This window comes from Eschrichtius robustus, chromosome 14 (genome assembly GCF_028021215.1).
Source record: "Eschrichtius robustus isolate mEscRob2 chromosome 14, mEscRob2.pri, whole genome shotgun sequence".
NCBI lineage: Eukaryota > Metazoa > Chordata > Mammalia > Artiodactyla > Eschrichtiidae > Eschrichtius > Eschrichtius robustus.
In genome coordinates this window covers 83,933,978-83,959,970 of record NC_090837.1, presented here as the reverse complement: position 1 = coordinate 83,959,970, position 25,993 = coordinate 83,933,978, and the positions used below count along the sequence as shown (strand labels likewise).

General features: G+C 43.0%; 1 protein-coding gene across 10 annotated transcripts in view; it reads right to left on the bottom strand.

Moving 5' to 3' along the window:
• Positions 1-25,993, bottom strand: part of ZNF532 (zinc finger protein 532) — a 107,999-nt gene that overhangs the window by 11,537 nt on the left and 70,469 nt on the right. For all 10 annotated transcript variants that reach the window (XM_068562792.1, XM_068562789.1, XM_068562790.1 and 7 more), the window contains 2 exons: positions 20,606-20,768; positions 16,617-16,898 (listed from right to left, as the gene is read on the bottom strand). In XM_068562792.1, coding sequence (XP_068418893.1) covers positions 16,617-16,898; positions 20,606-20,768 — 445 coding nt within the window. The remainder of the gene's footprint in view (positions 1-16,616; positions 16,899-20,605; positions 20,769-25,993) is intronic.

The following is a 25,993-nucleotide window of genomic DNA, read 5'->3' as shown; positions in this document are numbered from 1 at the left end:
CAGGTTTTGGTGTCAACATATGACCTTATTTCTCTTGGGTAAATACCTAGGAATGGGATTACTGGGTCCTATGGTAAATGACATAAGAAACTGTCAAAGTGTTCTCCAGAGGGCCGTACTCTGTTTTTCCACCAGCAATGGATAAGAGCTCCAATGGCTCTGCCAGCCTTTCCAGCATTTGATATTGCCACTTTATTTTATTTTATTATAGCCATTATCAAGGGTGGCTAGTGGTATTTCATTGTGGTTTAATTTGCAGTTCTCTAATGACCAATGGTATTAAGGTAAAAATTTTTTCAGTTAACACATAAAATACCTATTTATGTGGTGTGCCTCTTCCTCCAAAGAAAAGCCCTGAACTCTGTTTTTGGTTTTCTATTTTTATTTCAGGAGGAATTTCACTCTCTTGTAAGGTCCCTGAAAACAGAAGCTGCGGATCATTCATCCTTATAGCCCTGGCATTCAGCATACAGAAAACACTCAGTAAACATTCACTGTGTAAATGAATAAAAGCAAAAAATAACTGAATACACAATTATCTACTGGAAAAATATGAGCATGTTCTACAAAGTGATCACAGAATAACAAATTTACCATAAAGTCCTGGCCAGAGAGCAAGCACTGCTTGTTTCTGGAAGATGGGTGAGACGCGGGCATGTTTAAATCCTGATAAGAGCCTCTAAAAAAACAAAGACACTGAGGACAGAGGTGGGGAGACAGGCAGGGACTCGCACAGAAGGAAGAGCACATCTTCCTGTGTGACTGGAGGTAAGGCTCCGTCCGTAAACAGGTGCAATGTTTACACGGCCAGTGGTGGGCGCGTGAAGAAGGGACTGGGAAACTGAAGGAACTCCTGCCTGGCAGCTTCCAGATCAAAGTGAAGTAATACGATGCATCTAGATGCTGCAGCCTTCACTTTCTTTCTCTTATTGTTGCCAATTATAAAAATAACAAATGGTTATTGCAAAATAAAAGAAAATGAGATTGTTTCTAATCTCACCTATTGAGGTAACCACTATCAATTTCTAGCTATATATCCTGCCCATGTCTTTTCTGGATACACGGATTCACGTGTATTTATGAGTCTATATTATACATATTGATTTGTCACCTGATTTTTTGCTTGTAAAGCACACACAGCTACACATAATTTGATGATTCCACATTCTTCTTAATCCATCATTGTATTCTATTGTATAAATGGACCATAATCCATTTAACTATCTTCTATTAATGATTTAGATTGTTTCAACTTTTCCAGATAAAATTTTCTATAGTCAGCCAATTATTTCCTTTGGATAGATTTCTGAAAAACAGACTTTCTAGTTTAGAAGTTGTAAAAATGTTAAGGCTCTGTGACCCTTCTTGCCAAACCGTCCTCAAAAAGGACACCAGTGACCTAAGTCGGTGTCTCCTCGTCAGGAGTCTTCAACACCAGGTCACATTCTTCAACTCTGCCAAAGTGAATGGTAAAAATTCTACTGCACTTTTCTTTGTTTCTCTTCAATGCCTAGTGATGTTGGACATCTAGGCACATACTCCTGAGCCATTTATACTTCCCTGGGGAACTGCCCGATCACATCCTTTCCGCGGTTTTCTATGCAGTGAGGGCTGGAGATGGCAGGTGGGGAGCTCAGAGCGCAGACAGCAGAGCCTTGTACACCATGGTGAGGGCTCCGGATCGTCCATGACTGTGAGGAGGGGGCACTGAAGGGTTTGAGCAGAGGACTAATATGACCGACACAGTTTAGATGGGTCACCCCGGCTGCCAAGTGTGGAAGCAGGGAGCCAGGGCACAGGCTCCAGGGGAGAGATCCTGTGCCCTGGGCTTGGGGAAAAAGGGTGATGATAAGTGCTTAGATTTGGTATGTACCTCCAGGGTAGATGTATGGCTGGGCTGAATGTAGGTGACAAAGAAGAGAAAAAGAAGGGTCAAGCATCACTCCAAATTCTTTGGCCTGGTCATCGGTGGAGCAGAGTTACAAGTTACTAGTTGGGAAAACAGGGGAGAAGCAGGATTAGGGAAGGAGAGGAATCAAAAGTGTTACGTTTTGGATACGTTAAGTGTGAGAAGCCCATTGGAGATCTAAGCAGAGATGTTAAATAAATAGGTGGTTAGCGTCAAGTCCGGATCTCAGGGGAGAGGTCTGGCTGCAGATATAGATCTGTGAGTCACCTAGGACACAGATGCCACTCTGAGTCATGGGCCTGGATGAGAACCGTCTGAGAGTCAAAGGACACATCAACGTTCGTAAGATGATAAAGACCAAGAAGAGCTATCGATGAGGCAGGATGAGAACCAAGAGAAGACAGTGCTTAAGAGGCCCAGCAAAGAAAGCACTTTCAGGAGGACAGAGCAGACGAGTGCTTCAGGCAGGTCAACAAAGACGCCAACTGAGAAGGCCAAGCCCCCTGCACTCAGGGACACGGACGCACTGGAGAGGTTGGCAAGAGTGGCTTTGGTGGTGTGGTGGGACGAAAGTCTAAACAGGAGAAGGAAGCCGGGAACAGAAGGACAGAAAACGATTCCAGGGAGACTTATTATAAACGGAGGGAGAGAAAAAATGGCAGTAGGGAAGGGGGGTGAGGGAAGGCTGCTTTGCTAGGATAAGGGCACCAGGGCAGAGCTTTATGATGCTGAGAAAGATGCAGGAGAGAGCGGACAAGTGTGGCTGTGACACCCTCGAGTGGTCAACAGGGGGCTGGATGGAGCGTGCAGATGGATGGGCTGCCCTTACGGGGGGGCGGGGACACAGGATCATCCTTTGTAATGGGAGACGACACAGTATTTGAGATCAGACGCAACAGGGTTTTCACTGCACCGTCGTCTCCTTATGTGTAAGGCAAAATCCAAACTTCTTGGCTTTCGAGACGGTCCACAATCTAATCCTCAACCCACCATTTTGACTACATCTCCTGGGACTTTATAAACCTTCCATTCAAAGCCTCTCAAATCCACATCTTCTGAAGACCATGACACATTCCTCCCTGCTCTTCTGAGACAGCCTTCCCTCTCCTGGATGCGCATTCACACCCTTTCCCCCTCCAGCCAGCTCAGCTCTCAGGTCCTTGGTGGGCCTTCCCGATCTCTCCAGCCACCTGCCTCTCCTTCTCTTGCCCACATCCCACACAGCTACGAGTGAACCTCTGGAAACACACATCTCAATGTGTCCCTTCTCTCCCTAAAGCCCACCTGGCGTTCTCTGTAGCTTCAGGGAATGAGGCCGTTGGACTTGCCTACCTCACCCGTCCCAGCCTCCCATCACCCCCTTCCTAGAACATCACACTCTGGTAATACGTGCTGGCAGTCACTTGGCAAGCCATGATGGTTTGTACCACATATCCATTCTCTTCCTACTCCTCTGCACACAGGGCAAATTCCTCTTGTGCATCCTCCAAATACCTCTGTGGATAGTATGACGTAGCGTTTCTTCTGTGCAGCCTTCCCTGGCATCTCCCACCCTGCCGATTCCCCATGAAACAGTGACGCTCAAATCTGCTTCCCTGTACCTTAGATGTAAGTCTAATTCTTCTCTTCCACGTATCAAACCCAATTTTAATTTTTAATTTCACTCTATCCTCCTGTGATTTCTTTTAAGGCTGGACTGTATTTTATTGCTCGCTTTATTCACAGAGCCTCAACAGGTACTGAGCTAAAATCTGAATTGAATGCACCTTTCGCTTAGCATTTAATTACGTTAACACCTTGTGACGCTCCTAAGACTCTTGTTTCATACCCAACTCAAACTAGTTTTAGCTTTAAAAGTATTTATCCTTTCTTTTTCTACCCAACTATAAGCATCTATAAGGGCAAGAATTACATTTCACACTTTGTCTGAGATCCCTCATAGCAAATGCTATGCAATTTGATAAATATTTATAGAATAAAAGAAAGATACATACGGAAGAACAAACACGGTGTAAAGCTAAACATTCCCTAAGTATGAATGAATGGCCTGTTCTAAATAGTTTCAGAACTGTACATTATTCCTATAATATACAAGTACCCAGAGGCACCAAAGACTTTAAAAACAAAACAGTATAGACTGATAACCTGAACAGGTGAAAAATCTATAGTCTAATACATGCCTCCTGTAAAATAAACTAGCTTTTCTACAGAATAAAAATGTAGTAAGATTACATATAAATTATAACTCAGTAAGTTGATTATTAAAAAAGAAATTCACTAAAGAAACATGTATCATTAGCATATGTATTAAATAAATAAAAGGTATAATTTGCATCGTGAGAATTCTTGAAACTTTTCACCAGGATAAATAAAAATTAGTGCTTCATTAAGTATTTAATTCATCTATTCATGTTAGATCTGGATATAGTCAGTATTTGCCCACAAAACTGTAAAGCTTTCACTCTATATGAATATTACCTACAGTCACGGATGGTGAATCGTAAGAAATAAACCTGCTCACCCAAGCCACCTATGCTCTCTTAGAAAATGGTCTTGTACGCACATAAGTAGAGTAGCCTTCCTCCGAAATCTGGAATACTGTGGGTCATAAATTCTAGTCTTCTCTGAGAGAATCTAATATCTAGGACACTAGTGAGATTTTCCAGTCTCACTACATCTAAGAATAGACAAACCAAAAGGTATTTAGATGAGCACAGCACAGGAAGCTCAAACTTCATACATGTGAAAGCATCGAGAAAAATAATTTTTGAGCACTAAACCATCCAAGCTTCTACAAATTGGAACTGAGTGGTTTTGGGGAAATATATACAGAGTATAAATTTAGACCAGAGGTTGGCAGACTTTTTGTGTAAAGGGCCAGATTGTAAATATTTCAGGCTTTGCAGGCCATAAAGTCTCTACTGCAACTACTCAACTCTGCCTTGTAGTGCAAAAGCAGCCACAGACAATGACGAATAAATGAGTGGGCGTGGCTGTGTTTCAATAAATTATTTACAAAAACAGGTGGCTGGCCTGTGAACCAGTTTGCTAACCCAGATTTAGATCCCTGTCTCGTAATCTATAGAAAACAGAGCCAAGTCTCAATCGTTCAGAACCAAATCTATTGAACAACGTAAGTAATCAATCCAGGTAAAAAAAGAAAAAAGTCATAACTATAAAGTGAGGAGAATGGTTTCCTTTCACAGGAAGTGCTCAGAACATGCCCCGCACACCACCAGGATCTAGATTACGGCGTGAACACTGAGTGGGAATCTGTGACCTCTGAGTCACCGTCCAGAACCATCTACTTTATGATTCTTACCAAGTCAACCACAGCCAAGATGGCCTTGTATTTTCTTTGATGCCCCTACTTTGGGATGTAAAATTATTTTCTGGTTGTTTTGGGCTTCAAGGTAGTATCAGCTTACTGAATCGGGTGCTGAATTCTTTTTTTTTTTTTAATTTTAATTTTAATTTTTTATTGGGGTATAGTTGCTTTACAATGTTGTGTTAGTTTCTGTTGTACAACGAAGTGAATCAGCTATATGTATACATATATTCCCCCCCTCATGGACTTCCCCCCCCCCCCCCGGCTCCATCCCACCCATGTAGGTCACCACAGTCAGATGCTAAATTCTTAAAAGTTAAAAATCTGGTCTGCCAGTTGGACTCAGGAACGTATTTTCCTAAAGAGATTACAAATGGATGTTGCATTCCTGGGCAAGCACACAAAAGCTTCCTCACATCACACCACAATACCGTACCAATATTCTAAAGCCTCACCACCATTTTCAGATCTGGTTCAATGAAGAAACCCAATCCCAGAGCAAACCTGGACACCTCAGGTCATAAAAGAAACTACTCTCCTCCCCCAGCCTCAGCCCATTGGATCTATACCTACATCTGCCTGCCGGGGATGCCAGGGGCAGGGAGGGGACGCTGGGGCACAGGAAGGGACTGAGGTTTGACAGAGAACAGGGGGTGGGACCCTGGGAGGCTTCAGTCTGGGTCTGGGGCAGTGGAAGCGGAGAGGAGGAAAACTGCTCATTGGTGACAGCGAGGGAAGTAAGTCCCCGGCTTCAGGCAATGTTTTTAATAACAAATGTTCTTAGGCCAGCAAGTCCTGGTACATTCACCCAAAGCAGACGGAGATGGCCAAGTCTCGTATTTCTCCCATCTGGCAACAGCACCAGCCCGGCATGCAGGGAGCCTCCATCTCCTAAACCTCGAGAGATAAACAGAAAGAGCCCAGGGAGAAAGAGTCTTCCTCGGTCTCCAAAATCACAGCAGCCCTGCTGGGCCGTGCACTGCAGGCACCCGAACGTCTGCGAACACCTCAGTCCCTGCAGGGGCGGGAGGCAGCCCTCTCTGACCAGGTGCTGCCTGCACGCTCTCAGGGCAGAGGACCACCAAGCTGTACTTCAAGTGCAAAGACACGCTGCGCTGCAAGGAACTATATTAAACATCCTGTGATAAACCATAATGGAAAAGAATATGAAAAAGAATGTATATCTATGTATAACTGAATCACTTGGCTGTACAACAGAAATTAACACAACGTTGTACATCAACTATACTCCAATACAAAAAAAAAAAAAACAAAAAACCGTTGTGCTGGTCGGCAGCACCAGCGCTTTAAGTTCAATGAGTTCACACTGATCCACCCCCTTTCGGCCAGAGGCTTGCACCTGCCAGGCGGCCAGGTAAAAAAATACAGGTGCCATCCACACTTACAAAAAGGAGTGAGAGTAACCAGCCAGAGCCTGGGCCTGGCCACACTGAAGGCCCAGACAGCCTGGTTCTCCAGCACCGCATGGGGCCCAGGGCCCTCTGATTCATTCCACAGTGTTAACTGAGCTCCTACTTTCACTCACCAGGATCTCCCTGCTCTGTAGCGGGAAGATCACAGTCTGCTGAAGAAGACAAAAAAATAATGAAGAGTGGATGTCCCGTTTACGACTGCAGTGGTCACAGGCAGGCGGAAGAACACAGAGGGGCCCCGCGGGCACAGGGGCACTGCTGCAAGCCACGATGAGCTGGATCCACCGGGGAGTTAACCAGGCAGTGAGGCAAGGACAGGGATTTCCAGGCAGAGGGAACTGAAGTGGCAAAGACAAGGAAGAGTGTGGTGTGTGTGCAGGGACCGTAAGCAGCTCTTTTTGCTGGAACCACAAGGCCTGGCAGGGCAGGTGTGCAAAGGCCCAGGTGAGACACCAAGGGCTTCGGGACTCCACCTTAGACAAGCCCACAAGGGTCCACCCGGGACAGACAGACAGCATTCCCAAGAGATGCTCTGGCAGTTGTGTGGGGATCTACCACTAAGCTGTGTTATCTGCTGCTGGGTCTGATCTCTTGAGTTCTGACTGCAAGGCAATTGGTTCTGTTGGGGACCCTCTATATTGGGACCACTAGCAGCTCCCACCCTGGCTCCACCAGCCCCTAAATCCTACAAGACTTTCAGAGGCAACCTCACTGACCTGATGACTGAGACTTAACACATTTGTCTACTACTTTGTTATTATGTTTATTGTACATCTTTTTTTTTTTTTTTTTTTTGGCCATGCTGTGAAGCTTGCAGGATCTCAGTTGCCCGACCACGGATTGAACCCGGGCCACGGCAGTAAAAGCGCCAAGTCCTAACCAATGGACTGCCAGGGAATTCCCTGTACATTTTTCAATTTGGGGTTTTATACTTAATACCCAATGGAATGTGCAGTAACATGCCATGTCCTACAGTGAATCAGAAAACGTTCACTAAAGGAGCTCACAGAGAAAGCCATTCTTATCCTTTAGACCATGTAACTGGGCATATATAAATATTTATTTAGGGCTTCCCTGGTGGCACAGTGGTTAAGAATCCGCCTGCCAATGCAGGGGACACGGGTTCGAGCCCTGGTCCGGGAAGATCCCACATGCCGCGAAGCAACTAAGCCCGTGCGCCACAACTACTGAGCCTGCGCTCTAGAGCCCGCGTGCCACAACTACTGAAGCCCACGCGCCTAGAGCCCGTGCTCTGCAACAAGAGAAGCCACCGAATGAGAAGCCCGCGCACCACAACGAAATGTAGCCCCCGCTCGCGGCAACTAGAGAAAGCCCTCGCACAGCAATGAAGACCCAACGCAGCCAAAAATAAATAAATTAATTAAATAAATAAATTTATTTTAAAAATAAATATATATATATATATATATATATATATATTTTTAAAGTCCTTCAACTTTGTTTGCAGAAACCTCTGGTGAGTTTACAGAAAAATGTCTCCTAAAATAGCTGCAACGGACATATGAGCAGATATAAATGTTTTACATCTAAGATCAAATCTTCTGAAGCAACTGAAAAAAAAAAATCTCTTCTGGCTATAAACAAAATTTGGAATAATATTTCATAGTCTTATTTGAGTCACATTTTCAAAAGAACTTATTAATCTTTCTTGAAGGTTTTTTTTTTTTTTTTTCATTTTCTGTCCCTCATAAATTTCAGAAGTGGAAACTGGTCACTCAACTTGTCCTTTCATCTTCTTTGAATTTAGTGCCAAATCTCATAGCTCCTTCTCTACATCTGTAACTGTATTTCGGTTCAGTAAAACAAGGCAGAATTGCCTTGTACCGGGAAGGCAGGGGCTTTCCAAGTTCTTGTTCAGGGTTCAAAAAAAAATAGGTCTGCTAAAATAGTTTCACTGAAATATATTAGAAACTAACATCAAAGAAGTAATTATTAAACTTTTTTTTTTTTTTGGCTGCACTGGGCGGCTTGCAGGAACTTAGTTCCCTGACCAGGGATTGAACCCAGGCCCTCGGCAGGGAAAGCGCGGCGTCCTAACCACTGGACCGCCAGGGAATTCCCTAAACTTTTTAAGTGGAAGGTAATGCCCAAGATAAAAACCTGCTGCTTTCTACCTATTTTGAAAGATATATTCACTGCTAAATTGAAGTTATTCTCCAGTGCCCACTCCCTGCTAGGCATCAGTAAAAAGTGACTAGTGAATACTCTCAACAACTCACCATGCAGGGTCGACCAACTCCTTTAGAGCAGAACTTCAAGGGACGAATCGAGGGGGGGAGTGTGAGTAAGTGTGACGGTGTCGCAGCTACCCATGGTGGACCCCACCCAGGTCCCACCCGCCTCTCCACGCGCCAACCCCCCAGACCCAGACCATCAGCCGAAACTCTGATCCTGATTCTACCCTCCCGAGAGCCTCTGCTGTAGGTAACTCCTAGCGTCAGGCAGCGGACTCCCGCACGCATTTCTGCAGGTTTCCGAGCTCTCTTTCTGCAGGAAGATCCCCTATCTCCCAGGAAGCCCACTCACGCTACAGTCCACTCGGCCACAAACACAACGCAGGCAGTCGCTAAGAAAGGGGAGCCACCCCAAGCGTCCCGAGACCCCGCAGGAAGACCCGCACAATGAATTGACGACACCTCCTGTCACTGCGACCACTCCAGGAAAGCCCCGGGTCCCAGCTAAGGAATCTGAGACTGTTACACTCAACCTTCTCCCTAAACCAGAGACACATGCTCGTTTAAGGATGACATAACCAACTTCAATCAAGACCAAATGCCTAAATTAAAGTGATGATGGATGGAAAGTCACATATTTGCTAACTGTTCCACATCGGTATTGAAAGATCCAATGAGACGAAAGTAAGCTATTTCTGAAATAATCAAGCTTTCCTGCTCTGCAGACAGTAGCTGCTCGGCATTACACTGGGGAGTCTGGATTGGAATCCTACCCCTGCTGCTTACAAGCTGTAGAGCCTGGGGTAATAAATCAACCTTCCCTACGGTTCCATTCCTCGCCTGTAAAATGGCATTCATAACAACGTCCACCTGAGAGCCTGCTTCAAGGACAAGTGCACTACTTATTAAAATGGTGCTCACCACACAGGCAGCAAGTCCTCAACCCCTGTCATCTCGTCACCCCGCCTTCCAAATCAGCACAACTCACCAACATCATCAATAGGTGTGTCTTAATATGCTTTGAACTAAAAACTTTGACATTTTTACATTTAAAGTTTTTAAATCACATAGAAGACTTTTATAAAACCATATAAACTATAAACTAATAGAATAAATAAAATATACTAAAATGATAATAAATGTATAATTTAAATTATAAATATATATATAAAATATATATATAAAATATATTATTAAAATATATTCTAAAATTTTACATATTAAATTATAATTAAATTATAAGAATAAATATATTAATAAAATATCAATTTCAGGGGCCAAAATTAAAAATAAGTCTCCTAAAACCAGCAATGATGTACATTTCTTGCACAAAGCATTAATATACAAACTCTAATTTATGTGACTTTCAACCCTTGGGTTCAAATCTGATGCCAAACATACAATCAAGTGGGAAACCATCCTTCACCAACAACTGACCAGGAGTAGTGCAGAATACACAACTGACTTAAATACACTTCTGAGACCCTGAGCAAATCACAAATAAGTTCTAAGCCAAAAAGATAGGAGAAACGGATTTTTTCACCTCTTGCCAGGGTGGTATAATTTTGGCAGCGTTAACATCACCATAGCTAAAAGATTGAGTTTCAGGATAAAAATCTATTCCTCTTCTTACAGTCATATTAATTAAAGGCCTTTTCGTATTCCTAAGTAACGCAGGCATAATGACAGCAGGATGAACTCTAAGGCTAAAAGAATGAAAGTGAAACCATCTGGCAATTAACTGCAAACAGTTAATTGCAAACAATATTTTCATATTCTTAACTAATAATCAACATCACAGTAAAGCAGGAAGACAGAAACAAAAAGGAGACGTAACATTTTATTACATAATTTTCTCTAAAAATGTTTCAGAAAGATTAAGGGAAAAATGTATGCCCTATCATATATTTCATAAGCATGGCTAGGATCCAGGTTGGATGGGTGCTTTAAAAAAATACATACATAAACACACACACACAAACGTATACACACACAGGAAACTCACCATCATTTAAAAAGGCAAATGACAGCATGCTCACATCAATAGCTCTGCTTATCTCCCAGACACTCTCATCGTTTCATTCTCCCATTTTCCGTTTCTGCCATTGCCCCCTTTTCACCTACATCTCCGAGTATGCTGAAAGTGTATTTCACAACAGAAGAGACGAAATCATATCAAGTATTCCAGACCACGCGCAACCAGTACCAAAAAAGGAGGCGATGAGATCTGTGGACTTTTTAAAGGGTTTACAAACTCATTAGAAACAGAAACATTAAGACATCCTGGAATAGGTTCCAATTAGGCATTAAATAGTGAGAGACTCCAGGCCCAGCTGCTCATCTACTCACTAACGTTGAACTTCCCATGAGTTGTGTCACCTGCATTCACCCCCAACAGTGAGCATTAGGTGGAGTCTCGTAAACAAATGCACTTGGGACCAGCCTCCCCTGCACCATAAACCAGCAAAGGTGTGTGCTTCAGTCAGATGAGCCAGGGCCACAGCAGGTCCCTGGTGGTACCAGTGCTCTTGACCCTGCCTACACACCAGAATCACCTGGCTTAAAATGCCAATGCCAGGTCCCACCCCCAGCATCGCCCAGGAAATTGGCCTGGGGAGCACATGGGTGCTGGGATTTTAGCGTTCCAGGTGATTCAAATGTGCGGTCACTCTGTTGGACTCAGTTCCACTGGGGGTCACAATGACTTTGTTCTGCAAGTTCTGCTTCAATTTACAGATTAGATCACCTGTTAGAAGAAATGCTTTTTGCAGATGGATGGAATGACTTTTAGACTGTGATCGCATACAAATGCCTACTTCCTGGTAGCTATGTCACCACTGTACGTATTACTACAGATGCTTTCATTTAATCCCGGTGTGAGTCTGAAAGGCATCTTTTCTATTCCATCCCTTTACAGGTGGTCACTTGGCTGCTGCCTGAATCTACCTACCCATGACAAGTAGGTAGGTACTTCACCCACAAGGCTCCAGCTCTCCTGTAATTAAGCATGCACTGGTCCTTCTATGGAGGATACAGGTATCTAAAGACAGCTATCAAAGCTCCCTCGGACTCCAACTTCTTCTCCTCCTTACATTGTTTCCAGACCCTCACCCTTCCAGTTACCCTCCTAAGTGCTAGTGTCAATACCCACCTTCAGTCAGTGCCATGAGAACCCGGGCACACCACTTCTGATGCCGTAGCCACCGCACTGGGCATGGTAAACATTGCCTGTAGTTCCACCCCGCCGCCCCCCAGCCGGGGCACAGTGAAGACTACACTGCCAGCGGGTCTGGTCACATGACCTGTCCTGGCCAGTGGTATGTGTTGTATGTCACAGCCAGAATATAAGGGCATGTGATTCTCTAGTCTTTTTTCCCTACTGCAGGGGCTCCTATGTTGAGATGATGGGGCTGAAAGAAACGGTCTTGATCAGAGTCACTGGAAGGAAAGCTGCCCCAGAGAACTGTCACACCTGTAACAAACTCTGCATGGGCAAGAAATAAGACATTTCTCGTACAAATCAATGGGCTCTAGGGGCTCTTACTGCTACCTAGGGTACACCAACGGTTCTCAAAGTGGAGACCTATAAGAAATGCAAATTATCAGGCTCCATCTCAGACCTACTGCATCAGAAACTGTGTGTGTGGCGGGGGGGCGGGGGGGGGGGGGGGTGGAACCCAGAAATGAAGATTTTAACAAGCCCTCCCCCAGGGGATTCAGATGCACAATCAAGTTTTGAGAACCACTAGCTAGATTACAGTGCCAAATCAAAGGGCATCTGCTTCCTTGATGTGAATCCTATCTCTGCAGCCACAAAGGATGGTGGTCTTAAGATGGGCAAACAAAGGTGGAATGTTTTTTCACGTAAGATAGCTAAACCCTATCTTCTCCACATAATATCAGTGTGCTTGATTTTTTAAAACCTAAATGAAAAGTCTGTTTACTTGTTAAGATTTACCTTGTGAAATCCCTCCCAGTTTCTTTCCCTACAGTCAAAAGTCATTGATAGAAATATTGGGTAAAATCTGATCCAAAATGGAAGCTTTCTCTCCAACAGGGCAATGAATCATGAGTCAGCTATAAATTCAACGTCTCATCTAGGCCCTTTTGTGCGATCCTACACAAAGCAGTACTGAGTGACTCTGTCAAAGGTTGTGCTGAAACCCCGTTACTCTCCATCTCTGGTGTTATTCTACCTACCACCAAGTAGCCTGGTAAACAAAAGAAAATAAAATTTACCTGGAACTACCTGTAGTTAGGATTCATCACATTCTTTTTCCTGGTGCTCAGAACCAAGCTACTCAACAACCTGTTCTCTGAAATGGTTGGGCTCCGTAAGGCCAGAGAAAGAATTCAAACCCAAGTCTGTCAGGCTCTGAAACCCCAGGCTACTCCGAATTTCTAGACACAGAACTGGACCACATCTATACCCCGAGAGAACCTCAGAAAGTCTCATAAAGTCCATTTTGATGGCATCTGGGTTCCAGAATTCAGTAAATGCAAGTCTGCTTTAGGATCTTTCTATTTAAAAGTTAATAATGGTCCCTTGATGGGTAGGGGTACCTGGCGGCAAATGAGAAAATGGCTACAGTTATCATGGATCACTGAGTAATTCTCAAGATATGAACAAGTACAGACAACTCTCACTTTTTTATTTACTATCAGGTGCCTTAAATTCTAGATTTATTTGATCTGTGAGAATGACCTCAGACACTATCTCATTGAGGGGATCCTAACTTGAGGTCCCTAGGACATCCCTACAGCAACCAAGAAAGTATCTCAGGACGTACGTGAGCCCCTAAAATTGTATATAAAATTCTGTGTATTTGTACATTTATCTGGGAGAAGGCTCATAGCTTGGACGAGATCACTGGATTAATACTACTGACAAGCTCATCCTTCTGATTTTATATGTGAGAATAGTTTAAGTTCCTTGTTGAACAGGCTTAAAGCTTCTGTAAATGATACAAGAAGCTGAAACACTTGATAAGTGGCTGGATTTCAGGGACTGGAATACAGGCAAGAAACCACAGCTGTAGACAGAGATTTGGAAGTTTTCGGCACATATATTGGTATATATGAGAAGTGAAGCTGTAGGGATACCTGAAACTTCCCAGAGAGAGAACTACCAGGAGAAAACGCAGGAGAGAGTGTACTGTTTCACACTTAAGAGGAGAAAATGCTTTTAGGAAGAACTGCCAGTCGGGTGAAATACCGCAGTGGGTCAGGGACGTAAAGACGGAGAAACGACCGCCTGCCTCCACAAGGAGGGCACGAGGGAGGTGGGTCTGGTGACGGAGCCCGCAGTGGTCAGCTGAGGAGCACAGGGGGTGGAGATGTGCGGACGGCAGGGTGCCTGCTGGCTGTCTGCAGGCAGGAGAGAGAAAAGAAGGGGGCAGGAGATCTGAGGTTTGGGGACAGGAGGGAAGAAGGAAAGAGTGGGAACAGACACAAAGACGTCTGTAGGTGGGGTGTGGAAGCAGAGGGTCCAGTCTGACTCAGCACGGAGAACTCACGCTTTGGTTTCTGACTCAAGTTCAACACTCTTTTCATTTCAAAACATCTTATAAAGACGTGTCTTTCCTTCCCTCCCCACCTCCCTTTAGTTCTTTCCAGGAGGCCCGAGTGAACAGAATTGAAGCTGTAATCTGATCTGATGTGCCTCACTCCAAAAGGCAGAGAGTCTCAACTTCTTCAAAGCTAATCCTAAAATCCTGCTAAGCCAAACATTTGCTCGGTGACGAGCGGAGCCCCGATCATCAGGGCTCACACCGCGTGCGCGGCGCGCATGCGCACACGGCCGGCTGTGGTCCCGCAGGAAGGTGTGACATTTCATCCCACCAACTCTTTCTCCGAGCTGTCTCTTCATGTTATATTCTAGACCCAATAATTGTCAGACGTGCAAGATAAAAGATATTTTTTTAAAAAAAGAAGAAGAAGAAAGTAAATAATTCTGAAAGGTTCCAAGTTGGTTACAGAAATCTCAAATGTATAAGAAATGAACGGTTCGGACTACCAGATAATTATTACCGTCTGCTCTCGTTTCAACATTTGTTAAATCCAGTTTGGATGCCAAGAAAAGAAGACTTTTCCTAGAATCATCACATTGGGCTCTGAAAGAACTACAGGTCGTGTATTTATATAGTAGGTTTATCAAGTATTGCTGCAAAAGAACTACCCAGTATTTAGCACGGATTTTCTAAGATGCTACAGCCCATGAGGGGAGCCTACGGTCGAGACAGTTAAATGAGCGATGTGCTTGCTACTAAAGCCATTTATATTCTATAAGTAACTAATTCTTATATGAGGAGATACTGAATTACGGGTAGCTAGACAAAATATAATAAAAAAAAACATCTTTTTGCCGTCTGTGATCATTGTGATCAATGCTCAAAGGCAAGTTTGCGTTGTTTGGATGGCAGGAAGGTCAAACATGCCAGCTTCGTGAGTACCTCAAATAAACAGCATAAATAAGAATACAAAGTAATGCTTTTAATTAATTTGCAAATGCTATAGAAACAGACTTTTCAAGGATCTAGTATATATTAATCACAAACCAATTCTTATGCACTTTTTACACAGGTTCCCCAAGAATAACTATTTGGTTTCATTGGCTTAAATTAAAGCAATAAGATGGTTTCTTTAAAAGTACAGTGTATCTGAACCAAAAGTAGGACAGGCTGGTATTAGGTGCCTCGGGATGTGAAACAAAAATACAGCACCGATGACGTATTCCCATCTAAAAAATTCAACCTGAATCTAATCCAATTTCTAGGAATTATGGGATAAAGAGAAACAAACAATGTCAAAAGGAAGCAATTACCTAAGTCCAGGAATGTGGGGGACAATCTACAGGACAGATAACCCAATTTTTCCAACAAATACAGCACGTTAAAAAATAAAGTGAAATGGAAGGAGGAATGCTAGAGAATAAGAGATTCAAGTTATACAACAACCAAAGGCAAAGCAGACTCTTTGGATCCTAACTGGAACAAACCAACTTCGAGACAATGAGAGTAATATTAAAAAATAATCTTACTAGTTTTATTAAGTCTAATAATAATGGGCATTAAAAAAAATCCGTAATGGTTAGAGATGTACACTTATTATTTTAAAAAGAAAAAATATGCACACTCAGATTTTTCAGAGATTTTGAGTTACAGAGCTTCTCCTGGATGGTTTATGCATGAGGTCCTTCTCCTATCACCAAACTCAGGAGAGAATCACAGAAGTCAGACAAATGTTACAAACAGTTTTCAAAACACCCACTTTCTTTCTCTCCTCCTTTCTCCTTTATTTGTCATAGAGCTAACAGGCAAATTCAAATGTTTTTAACTTTGGTTTATCATGGTTCTCCGTTTCCTCAGCTATAAGCACGGGTGTGGTAGATAACTCCCTGCTGGCCTAGGGGAGCACAAGTGAAGGCGTTATCAGCAAAATCACACAACAAGATTATGAGGACTTGGAGAGTCTTTTTTAAAAATTCTTTTGGCCACAGCACGTGGCATGTGGGATCTTAGCTCCCCTATCAGGGATCGAACCCGTGCCCCCTGCAATGGAAGTGCGAAGTCTTAACCACTGGAACACCAGGGAAATCCCAGAGAGTCCACTTTATAGATGAAGAAACTGAGGCTCAGAGATAATGAGTGATTTTCGAGGTCATCCTACTAATTACCGGCAGAGCCAAGCAAGCACCCACGTCTTGGAGTGTCCTCCTTACACTGACAGGGAGGATTTCACTCGTCACTTACCTTCCCATGCTCCTTCCTCACGTGGGAAATGTAAACATCTCTTTGCGTGAATAACCGGTCACACTCCCAACACGTCCACCCAGGACTGGCCACTTTCTTGGGTTCCAAAGATTTTTTCACAGGTGATGGGGATTTCTTTTCCAATTTCTCTTTCCCGTTCACGGATCTGGTGTCCTCTTTGTTTTGATTTGCTGAATTTTGAGTTGTAGGCTTAATGCTCAAAGGCAAGTTTATACCCAAGTTTGGAGGCCCTTCAATACTTTTCAATGTTCCATGCATAGACTATGTTATAAAAAGAAAAGAAATATCTTTCACAAGTCACACCACTAAAAGAAAGCACATGTGGACTATCTTACTATATTATAGACATTTCAGTACGATTTTATTTTCACTCAGAAATATTTCTTAATACAGCAAGATGAAAATCTAAGCAAAATATACACATAAAAAGAAATAAAGGAGTATTAACGTTTACAGTTGCTCTAAGTTATGCATTTCTTGCTCCAAATAATTTTTAAAAGCTTATTTGCTTGTGCCATTTTAAAATTTGAAAAGAAAGACTTCTGTATTGAGTCCAAATCATTCCTGGCACTCTGTCATCCCCCAATGTACCAGAGTGAGTCCCCTCTACCACAGACCACTTCTGGGGAAGAACATTTTACTTTCACATCTACCCAGAAATGTTTAAATAGGCTAATATACTGGTAGGGGTTCAAAACCCTTAGCTAACCAACTTTAACAAACACCTGAGACCAATGTGTTAATAGCAAACCTTTCTCCCTCCCTTGAATGTCTTTCACATTCTTGAAATACTTCTCACAGTTTGGGTTTTTGCTGGGGGGATTTTGGGTCATTTTAATCTCTCTACCCCTATCCCAATCCATCGCTTCTTACTGATAGCACCCGGACATGTGAACTATACACAGTAGCTGCTCAAAAAGCCTTTCTAAATTGCCTGTTTATTATCATTAACACAGTAGCCTCCATAGCCTCAACTTAAACTCACAGGATTTCAAATTCCACTGGTGTAAAACTAGTGCAATTTGATCCTGAAGACCTCACTTTGGTTTTTGTTTTGTTTGTGTTCTAGAAGCCTGGAGTCCAAAAAAAGCAAGCAAGCAAATACGTCTGTGCCTCAATTTACAATTTATCTTTGGATGGGGCCGTCTCTCATCAGTATCCTCTGAGTTCTTGAATCTTCAGAAAGACAGCAGGACGCGTCCTAACTCGTGTTAGCACGGCTAGTGCCCTGGGCCACAGAGACTCACACCGCACAGACCTCGGCTCCCTACTCTGAGTGTTCAGTAAGAAGCTGTTCCTTTGGCGAACTCACCAGCATACTTTCTCAAGGCAGGCTCTTCTCTAAACTGTACCAAGAATTAACCAACCTTCTTCAATACTGTCTCTCACCCCAGAGGGGAAAATGGGGCTTCTATAATTTCCTCATGAGCAGAGGTTATAGGTCTCCCCAGACAATCGCTAAACTGGGCTGTGAAAAGGGCCTGGGCTGAATGTCTAATGTGCCTTTGCAAAGAGAAAATCTGGGGAGAGATGTCATCTCTTGACACCAAAAACTGTGCATTTGCTTCTTTTCCACCATGCAGTGCAGAGGCCTCTGTGTTTAAAATGGTCCTTTTCAAAACAGAAGCCAAATTTTCACATTTTTAACCATTTAAAACCCAAAGAAAACAAACCCCAAATCTTCTGATATACTTTTCATAAGGTTCTAGGCAAATGCACTTTTCCTAACTAAAAAGTTGAAGAGAGGGTAAAGTATCAAAGTATTCTAAGATAGCCTTATGCTATAGAAACTCCAGAAAAGCAGCAAAAAGTTCTGCTGTGACCACAGAGCGATGGAATGTGTGCAGAAATGAGAATTTCTGATTTACTCCTTTTGTTTTTATATTTTAAGTAAAAATAAAATTATTTTTTTAAGGATGAATGTCTTTTTTTAATAAAAGAAATACAACTTAATTCTTCTGGAATTAATGCTTCCTTAGCTCCTGCAACAATAAAAAACCTGAATGACCATAACTTGAAGGTTTACTTTAAATGCAGATGCCAACACGGAGCACAGGGGTCCCACACAGCGAATACATCCACACTGTGGTGGAACCAAGAAATGATACAAATTGGATTAAACTGGGCAAATAAAAATCTACCTCTAAATAAATATGTATGTAGAGAAATACGGTTCCTGGGCTCCTTTCTCTTAATTTCTTCCTCATGAAAAACTGAACAGCGCTGGTATTAGACAATGTAAATAAATTCACAAGCTAGATATATACATACATTTAAAAAAAAAAAAAAAAAAAACAGGGTGCCCCTGAAACTATCTTTATTCTTACCCAGCCCCAAACACATAAAGGCAGGATAATATTTTTGAACATACAGAACATACTTGAAATCAGAACATAAGTGAGCATTCCCACTGTTTTTGTATCATGGAGTCTCGTGGAGGTTCGGATGAATAAAAACAATTCTCTCATCCTTGTGGCCACAGGGTTTTACCAGTCTTCTTCAGTCTCTATTTCTTGGAACCTTGTATTCTTCCTCCAAATTCACTATTAACACAAGGAAGACCCTAACCACAAAGTCGGATGACCCCACTTCCAGATGTTACATGAGTTCCAGAAAGCAAATACCTTTCAAAAGCCTCTTAAGGAGCAACTTTTCTTCTTTTCCTCGCACCCCACCCAACCCGCATATCGTACATTTAAAATATCTGGGTCTAATTCCAATGTCCCTGCGTTTTTATTAGCAGTATGTAGTTTTTCCTCATCATTCATTAAATATTTATTGTCAAGATAATTTTGTAATTTTAGTAAGAATCTTTAAAACATCTTAAGAGGATTTTATTGTACTTAAAGTGAGAATGATGAAACACTTCTCCTATGCATTTTATTCGCCCTAGTAATGCCACGCCATCACTACCTTCACCTGGCTTCTAGTGAGTGGCCTCTCTGAGAGGTTTTAAGCCCTCTGCAGTAGGCAGTTATGCTCTGTGAGCTCATATACACTCAACACGGGAACTTTCAAGAATTAAGAATCCGTTCATTTAACTAACATGAGGTTAGAATAATTTAGAGACTTGGTTTGCTCTTTAAACTGACCTTTTCTGTATAATACATTTAAAAACAGAAAAACTAAGAGAAAGAGAGATTGAGTTCATGATAATATTGGGTTTGTTGTTTCTCTTTTTAAAAAGAAGTCACTTTAATCTCTGAGAGCCGATGGATATTATCTCCTGATGACACAGGAATCAAACTGCTTCACCTCTCACAGTGGACAGTTAAGAGGCGAGGACTAAGCTCTGTCCTTAGTGAGCTTAAAAGGCTATAAAGAGGTTTAGGTGCCCCTTTTGGGGACTGGAGAGTGGGTCGTCCGAACTGGACATTTATTCGTTTCATTAACTGAACACCCAGCAGGTGCCAGATACTGTGCTGTATCCTGGACATTTCACTGTCAGTTTACATGCAAACTTGATTTAAAAAGGAAAAAGACTACAAGATCCAGGGCATCAATTATAATGCAAACTTAACTGCTTAAGTAATTTCAAGGGAAAACCTTCATTTTTCTAAACACACCAATATTTATACAAATTAACATAATTCATCAGAGTCCCTGTCTATTTCTAAAGCCTACATAACACCAAGTTCTCAAAAAAGTAAACTTCACAGCCTTCATTTTCACATATAGGGGGGAAAAAAACCCTAAAGCTTGATTATTCTTTTAAAGTCAGGGCATGCATTTGTTACTTTGCTTTGATTTTTCATGGTATGCAGACCAGGGCTCGGGAATAAAAAGCATCCCTCAGTTAAGTGAACTCGTGACGACAGCATGTTGTAAATTGCTCATTACCAACGACCGGCGTCCATCCCTTCCTTCGACAGAGCACATGCTTTACCGTAATCTGCAGCTCAGCCTTGATTTATGACCAATGAATGGATCTGCGGTTCACTTAAAGGACATAAGAGATGCGCACACACCTTGATATGGTCCATCATGAGTTGCTTCTGTGCATATAAGAGAGAACAGTCTGGACACTTGAAAACAGACACCTTCTGGTTTTCGATGTGTTGGTCAAAGTGGCGATACAGCAGGGTTTGCAGGGTAAATACAGTGTCACACATGGAACACTTATATATTATTCTAAAACAGAAGAGGTGCAGGGAAATGTCAGTCAGCCCTCATCTCTCAGGCCAAAGGAACCACTACTTCACATCCAAGAATTCAGGAGGCAGAAGCAGCAAGAACAAACAAACACAATAAAAAGAATAGAGCAGTTTAGCTTTGAAACAAACTTTCGAAGGCAGAGGGCATCACTGGAGTGCAGCTCAATTTAACATTTTGGGTATAGAGGCACTGGACCACATTTGCTTAGAAATCATTCTACTACTCACAGAGCTACGACTGACACATTTTTACAAGGTCTTCACTTGTGAGCTACTTTAACACAGAGCAAAAGCAACCTTGATTTTTTTTTTTTTTTAATATTTTTTAAAGATCAGACAAGGAACACAGCCTGATGGTGGTACCCTAACTTGAGAGAGAATTTGACTGATGAACTAAGCAGGCCCACACATCTTGGATGCCTGAACACACTGTTACTTGTTGCAAGTTTTCTTTCAGAGTTAGTAGTAATTTTACACTTGAATGTCACTATTTCTGTACCTGTTCTTAACAATGAAAGCCCTGCACCAGGAAGCAATTATGCATGAAAATAAAGACGCATAAAAGAAAATCCACAAATCAAATGTTGCCTCAACACCTGAATGTCTACTGTGCTCTAAATGGTTTAAACCACTCCCTGTCCCCTACAAACCATTTCCCTACCTAACATAACCATTTCCCTCCTTATGTTAATTCAGCAGCTCTGAACCTTCTGGACATAATTCCTTTATCCATCCACACTTTCCTCTGGCCCTCAGGAGAGAGTCCTCTGGGAGAGAGTCCTCCCCGCTCCCAACCTTTGCCCCCAGGGATTTGCTGGGTCACTGGTGAGCGCATCTGCCCACAGGAGGTCACCCTTTCCCAATAGGGTCGTCCTGGGCCTTAAGGGAGGCGCCCTAGGGACACCTGTGTTTCCTCTGAAGAACTAGGAGCACCAGAACAAAGAATCCCAAAGGGCAGCTTAGGAAAATGGCAGAGAAACACTGACCAAAGGTGCGAGCCACATAAGAAAAAGCTGAGGTTTTGTTTGCTATTTCTACAGAAAAGTTAAAAAAAAAAAGGAATGGCTTTCTTCTCGAAACCACTTGTCTCCTCGTAGGGTCTTCTTAAGAGAGCACTTCTCACGTACCTTTGGACCTCACTCTGTATTTCTATACCCCAAAATTATAGATTTAACTTTTTTTTCTCTTTTTCCACATGAAATTTATAAATTTAATTGGCGTGAGTGACATGCTTTTAGAAGGTCCTGACATGCCAGTTAACCCTGGCACAGAGCACAAGCACCCTTGATGGGAGAAAGGGGGGATTTTTTTAAGATCAGACAAGGTTTACAGGATTTCATCATTCAGCCCAAAGGTGGTACGTTAATGATGTGTCACCATTAAGTCTACCAGGTGCGACAAAGATGTGCATTTCCTCACTGTCTGAAATAGCTTAGAGCTGGAAATAACCCAAACGTCCAGTAATGTAAGTAGTTAAATAAGAGCAATAATGTATGAATTTTTAAAAATTATGATGTGGACATATACCAATGACATGGCATGATCTTCATGCAACTTAAAAAACGTAACAAGACAGTATGTGGGATACGATCACATTTGTTTAAAGGGTATAGAAAAGAAACAGATGGCATATAACTATCATCATCTCTGCTGGATGGTAATTTTTTATTGTTTTGCTTGCTTATATTTCCTGATTTTTCTGGAATTAGTAGAATAGCCTCAAGAAAAGTACTAAGACTTACTAGCTAGGCTAAGTACTTTCTCAGGACTCTATTCTTACACTTTCAGAAATAACTCTTTCATGAAAAATGGCACGGCTTGTTTTAGTCATGCTACATTCCTTTCAGGTTTTGTTTGTTTTGCTTTGTTGCCTTCTACTGAACTGCACAGAAAGTATAAAACAGGACATAATCTATTTACTTCAGCATTTTTCTGAGGAACAGGTTTTTGGTGTAATACTGGAATACACCCTACAAACCACGAACAAATACCTAGGGGAAGGGACGTCCCTGGTGGTCCAGTGGTTAAGAATCCGCCTTCCAATGCAGGGGACGCAGGTTCGACCCCTGGTCCGGGAACTAAGATCCCACATGCCGCGGAGCAGCTAAGCCCTCGCGCTGCAATGAAGAGCCCGCGTGCCGCAACAAAAGATCCCTCATGCCGCAAGGAAGATCCCACCTGCCTCAACTAAGACCCGATGCAGCCAAATAAAAAAATTTAAAAAAATAAAAAATTAGCTATCCTTTAAATAAAAAAACCAGGGGGAAATGGTGACCTGACAGTGCAGAAATCTAGCCGCTGCCAACCGGACTAGATGATGGAGGGTAACATCCCTAGAAGGGCAGGTAGGCGGTGAGCATCCTCGATGGGATGTGATGAGGAGATTCCCGCCAGAGTACATATCCTGAGTCCAACTATGAGAAAGCGGGGACGGGCCAGGAAGGAGGGTCATCCTCAGAACACAAGACCGGTATCATCTGCTGGATGAGAGGGGCAAAGACTGAGCAACTGCTCCAGATGGAAGCACGCTGATGGGACAGGACAATTAAATGCAAAATGTGCTCCTGGACTGGATTTTGTACCAGAAAGAAAGAAAAAAGAAAAAAGACAATATCTCAACAACTGGAGAAATTTTCATGGGATCTATGAACTGGATGGTAATGCGATCCATGCTGGTTCCTGGTTGGGAGGCTAGATGGTGGTAATAATGTACATGAGTGTCCTTTTGGGGAGGAGAGGCAGAACACACTCATATATTTATGTCATGAGGCCCCATTATTCCTAAATAGGAGAAAGAGAGGGAGAGATACAGAAAGAAGAAAATGAAAGGATGAAGCGAATGTCAGAAATACTAGCAACTGGGGGATATGGGTGAAGGGGACACAGGAGGTCTCCACAGTGTTCTTCCAACTTTTCTGTAGGATAGAGACGATTAAAAAATTAAAAACTGGTGCTAATGTCAAAAAAGAAAAGTCCAAATAAGGGTACCACGAACTTCACAGACATAGTGATAGACCACGACCACAGAGCAGACTCTCCAACTATTGCTACAGTGCAGGAAAGAACCACAGGGAGACGGGCAGGCAGAGAGGAGGGAGGGCTTTTGTTCAAGACAAGGAGACCAAGACTTCCCTGGTGGCGCAGTGGTTAAGAATCTGCCTGCCGAGGCAGGGGACACGGGTTCGAGCCCTGGTCCAGGAAGATCCCACATGCTGTGGGGCAACTAAGCCCGTGTGCCACAACTACTGAGCCTGCACTCTAGAGCCTGCGAGCCACAACTGCTGAGCCCGCGCACCTAGAGCCCATGCTCCGCAACAAGAGAAGCCACCGCGATGAGAAGCCCGTGCACCACAACGAAGAGTAGCTCCCGCTCGACGCAACCAGAGAAAGCCCGCGCACAGCAACGAAGACCCAACACAGCCAAAAATAAATAAATAAGTAAATAAATTAATTAAGAAAAAAAAAAAAGACAGGGAGATCAGTGCGCACAAAGGCGGAGTCTACACGGGCAGAGCATGCTGGGGACAGTGTGGCTGGACGCAGTGGAGGTACTTTGAAAGCTGAACCTAAAAGTTTGACTTGACCCAACTGCAAGACTGAGTGAACAGCAGGATAACTGGCCTAGAACAAAGGAGGGAGGAGGCGGCTGAAAAAAACCTGCAGGGGCGGGGAGGCAGGGGACGGAAGGCAGGGGAAGGAAAACAAGAGGTGGGAAAGAAAAAGTAAATCCAAAAACCCACCCTCAGTCAGGACAGAGTGCTACCCTTGAAACAAACGTAAAAACACATGAGGAAAGGATTCTAAGCTCAGAATTGCTGCCAACTGCCTCCCATCGCCACTGAGTGAGTACAGCCAGGTACAAGGCACCGTCCGAGTAGGACACGTCCCCACACCTCCATTAGGTGAATCTGCACCACTGCCCCCTCACAGATGGGACACGGGCTCAGAGGTTAGAGAATCTGCTTGATGCTGTGTAAATCCCAGGGCCGTGCTTTAAATTCAGCTTCGTCTGAATCAAAGTCCTCCACCACACCGCTACTGTAATTTTGTACTGTTTTATTTCTTAGGGGCTTGCTCCAAAACTCTGTCTTTTGGGACTTCCCTGGTGGCGCAGTGGTTAAGACTCTGCACTCCCAAAGCAGGGGGCCCGGGTTGGATCCCTGGTCAGGGAACTAGATCCCACGGGCCGCAACTAAGAGTTCGCGTGCCACAGCTGAGGAGCCCGCATGCCACAACTAAGGAGCCGGCGAGCTGCAACTAAGGAGCCTGCCCGGCGCAACCAAATAAATAAATAAATATTTTTTTTAAAAAGGAAAGAAAGAAAAGAAAAGAAACTGAGACATAAAAAATTAAACAACTTGCCAGTAAATGGCAGAGCGAATAATCTGGATTCAGGGCCCATATTCAACCACATAGCAATCAGCTGAGCACTAATGATAGGAGACCCAGGACTGCCATGGATGAGGGCACTCAGATTCTTTAAAAAAACAAAACAAAACAAAAAAAGAACAACTCCGTCTCATACAATTCTTCACTTTGAAGTCCTCATTGCTCTATTTATAGACATTTAGAAGAGGCAAAGAGAAGGAAGGGAAAAGCAGCCAAAGAAACGGCTGGTTAATCAGACATCAAGGAAGATATAAAAACAGTCACAAGACTGTATCACCATAAAATCTAGTAGTGGACATTCAAAATGATCTTAAATTACCCAGAAAAGATTAAAGGGTATTCAAAGTTCCCTTTGACACAGCAGGGAAACATGCCTGACCATACACTGGGAAACAAGAAACAAAGCACTGGAATGGTACCTGCACATAATAATCACTACATAAACATCTGTGAAATAAAAATCTTATGTTGTGCTTTTCAAGTTGAGGTGCTGGGACTGCAGGCCTTCATGGGTGTATTTTCAGACTGCCATATATTCATTCTCTAATGAAAATGGGAGGTGGGATTTTTATACTGATCTTTAAAAATTAACGTAAATCATCTGCATAATTTTGAGTCATTTGCATAAAACCACCTGTTAACCAAAGACTGCTGGGAGATTTCACGCCTGACATTCTACTGGAGTGGGAGCTACTTATCTATGTGGGGCTAACTTTAACAGAACAGAGATCTAATGTCGAACGAAAGCTTCCGGGTCAAATGTAGGCCGACCAGCTTCCAGCATGGCACAGGAAGCCAGGCTTTATAGGAGTG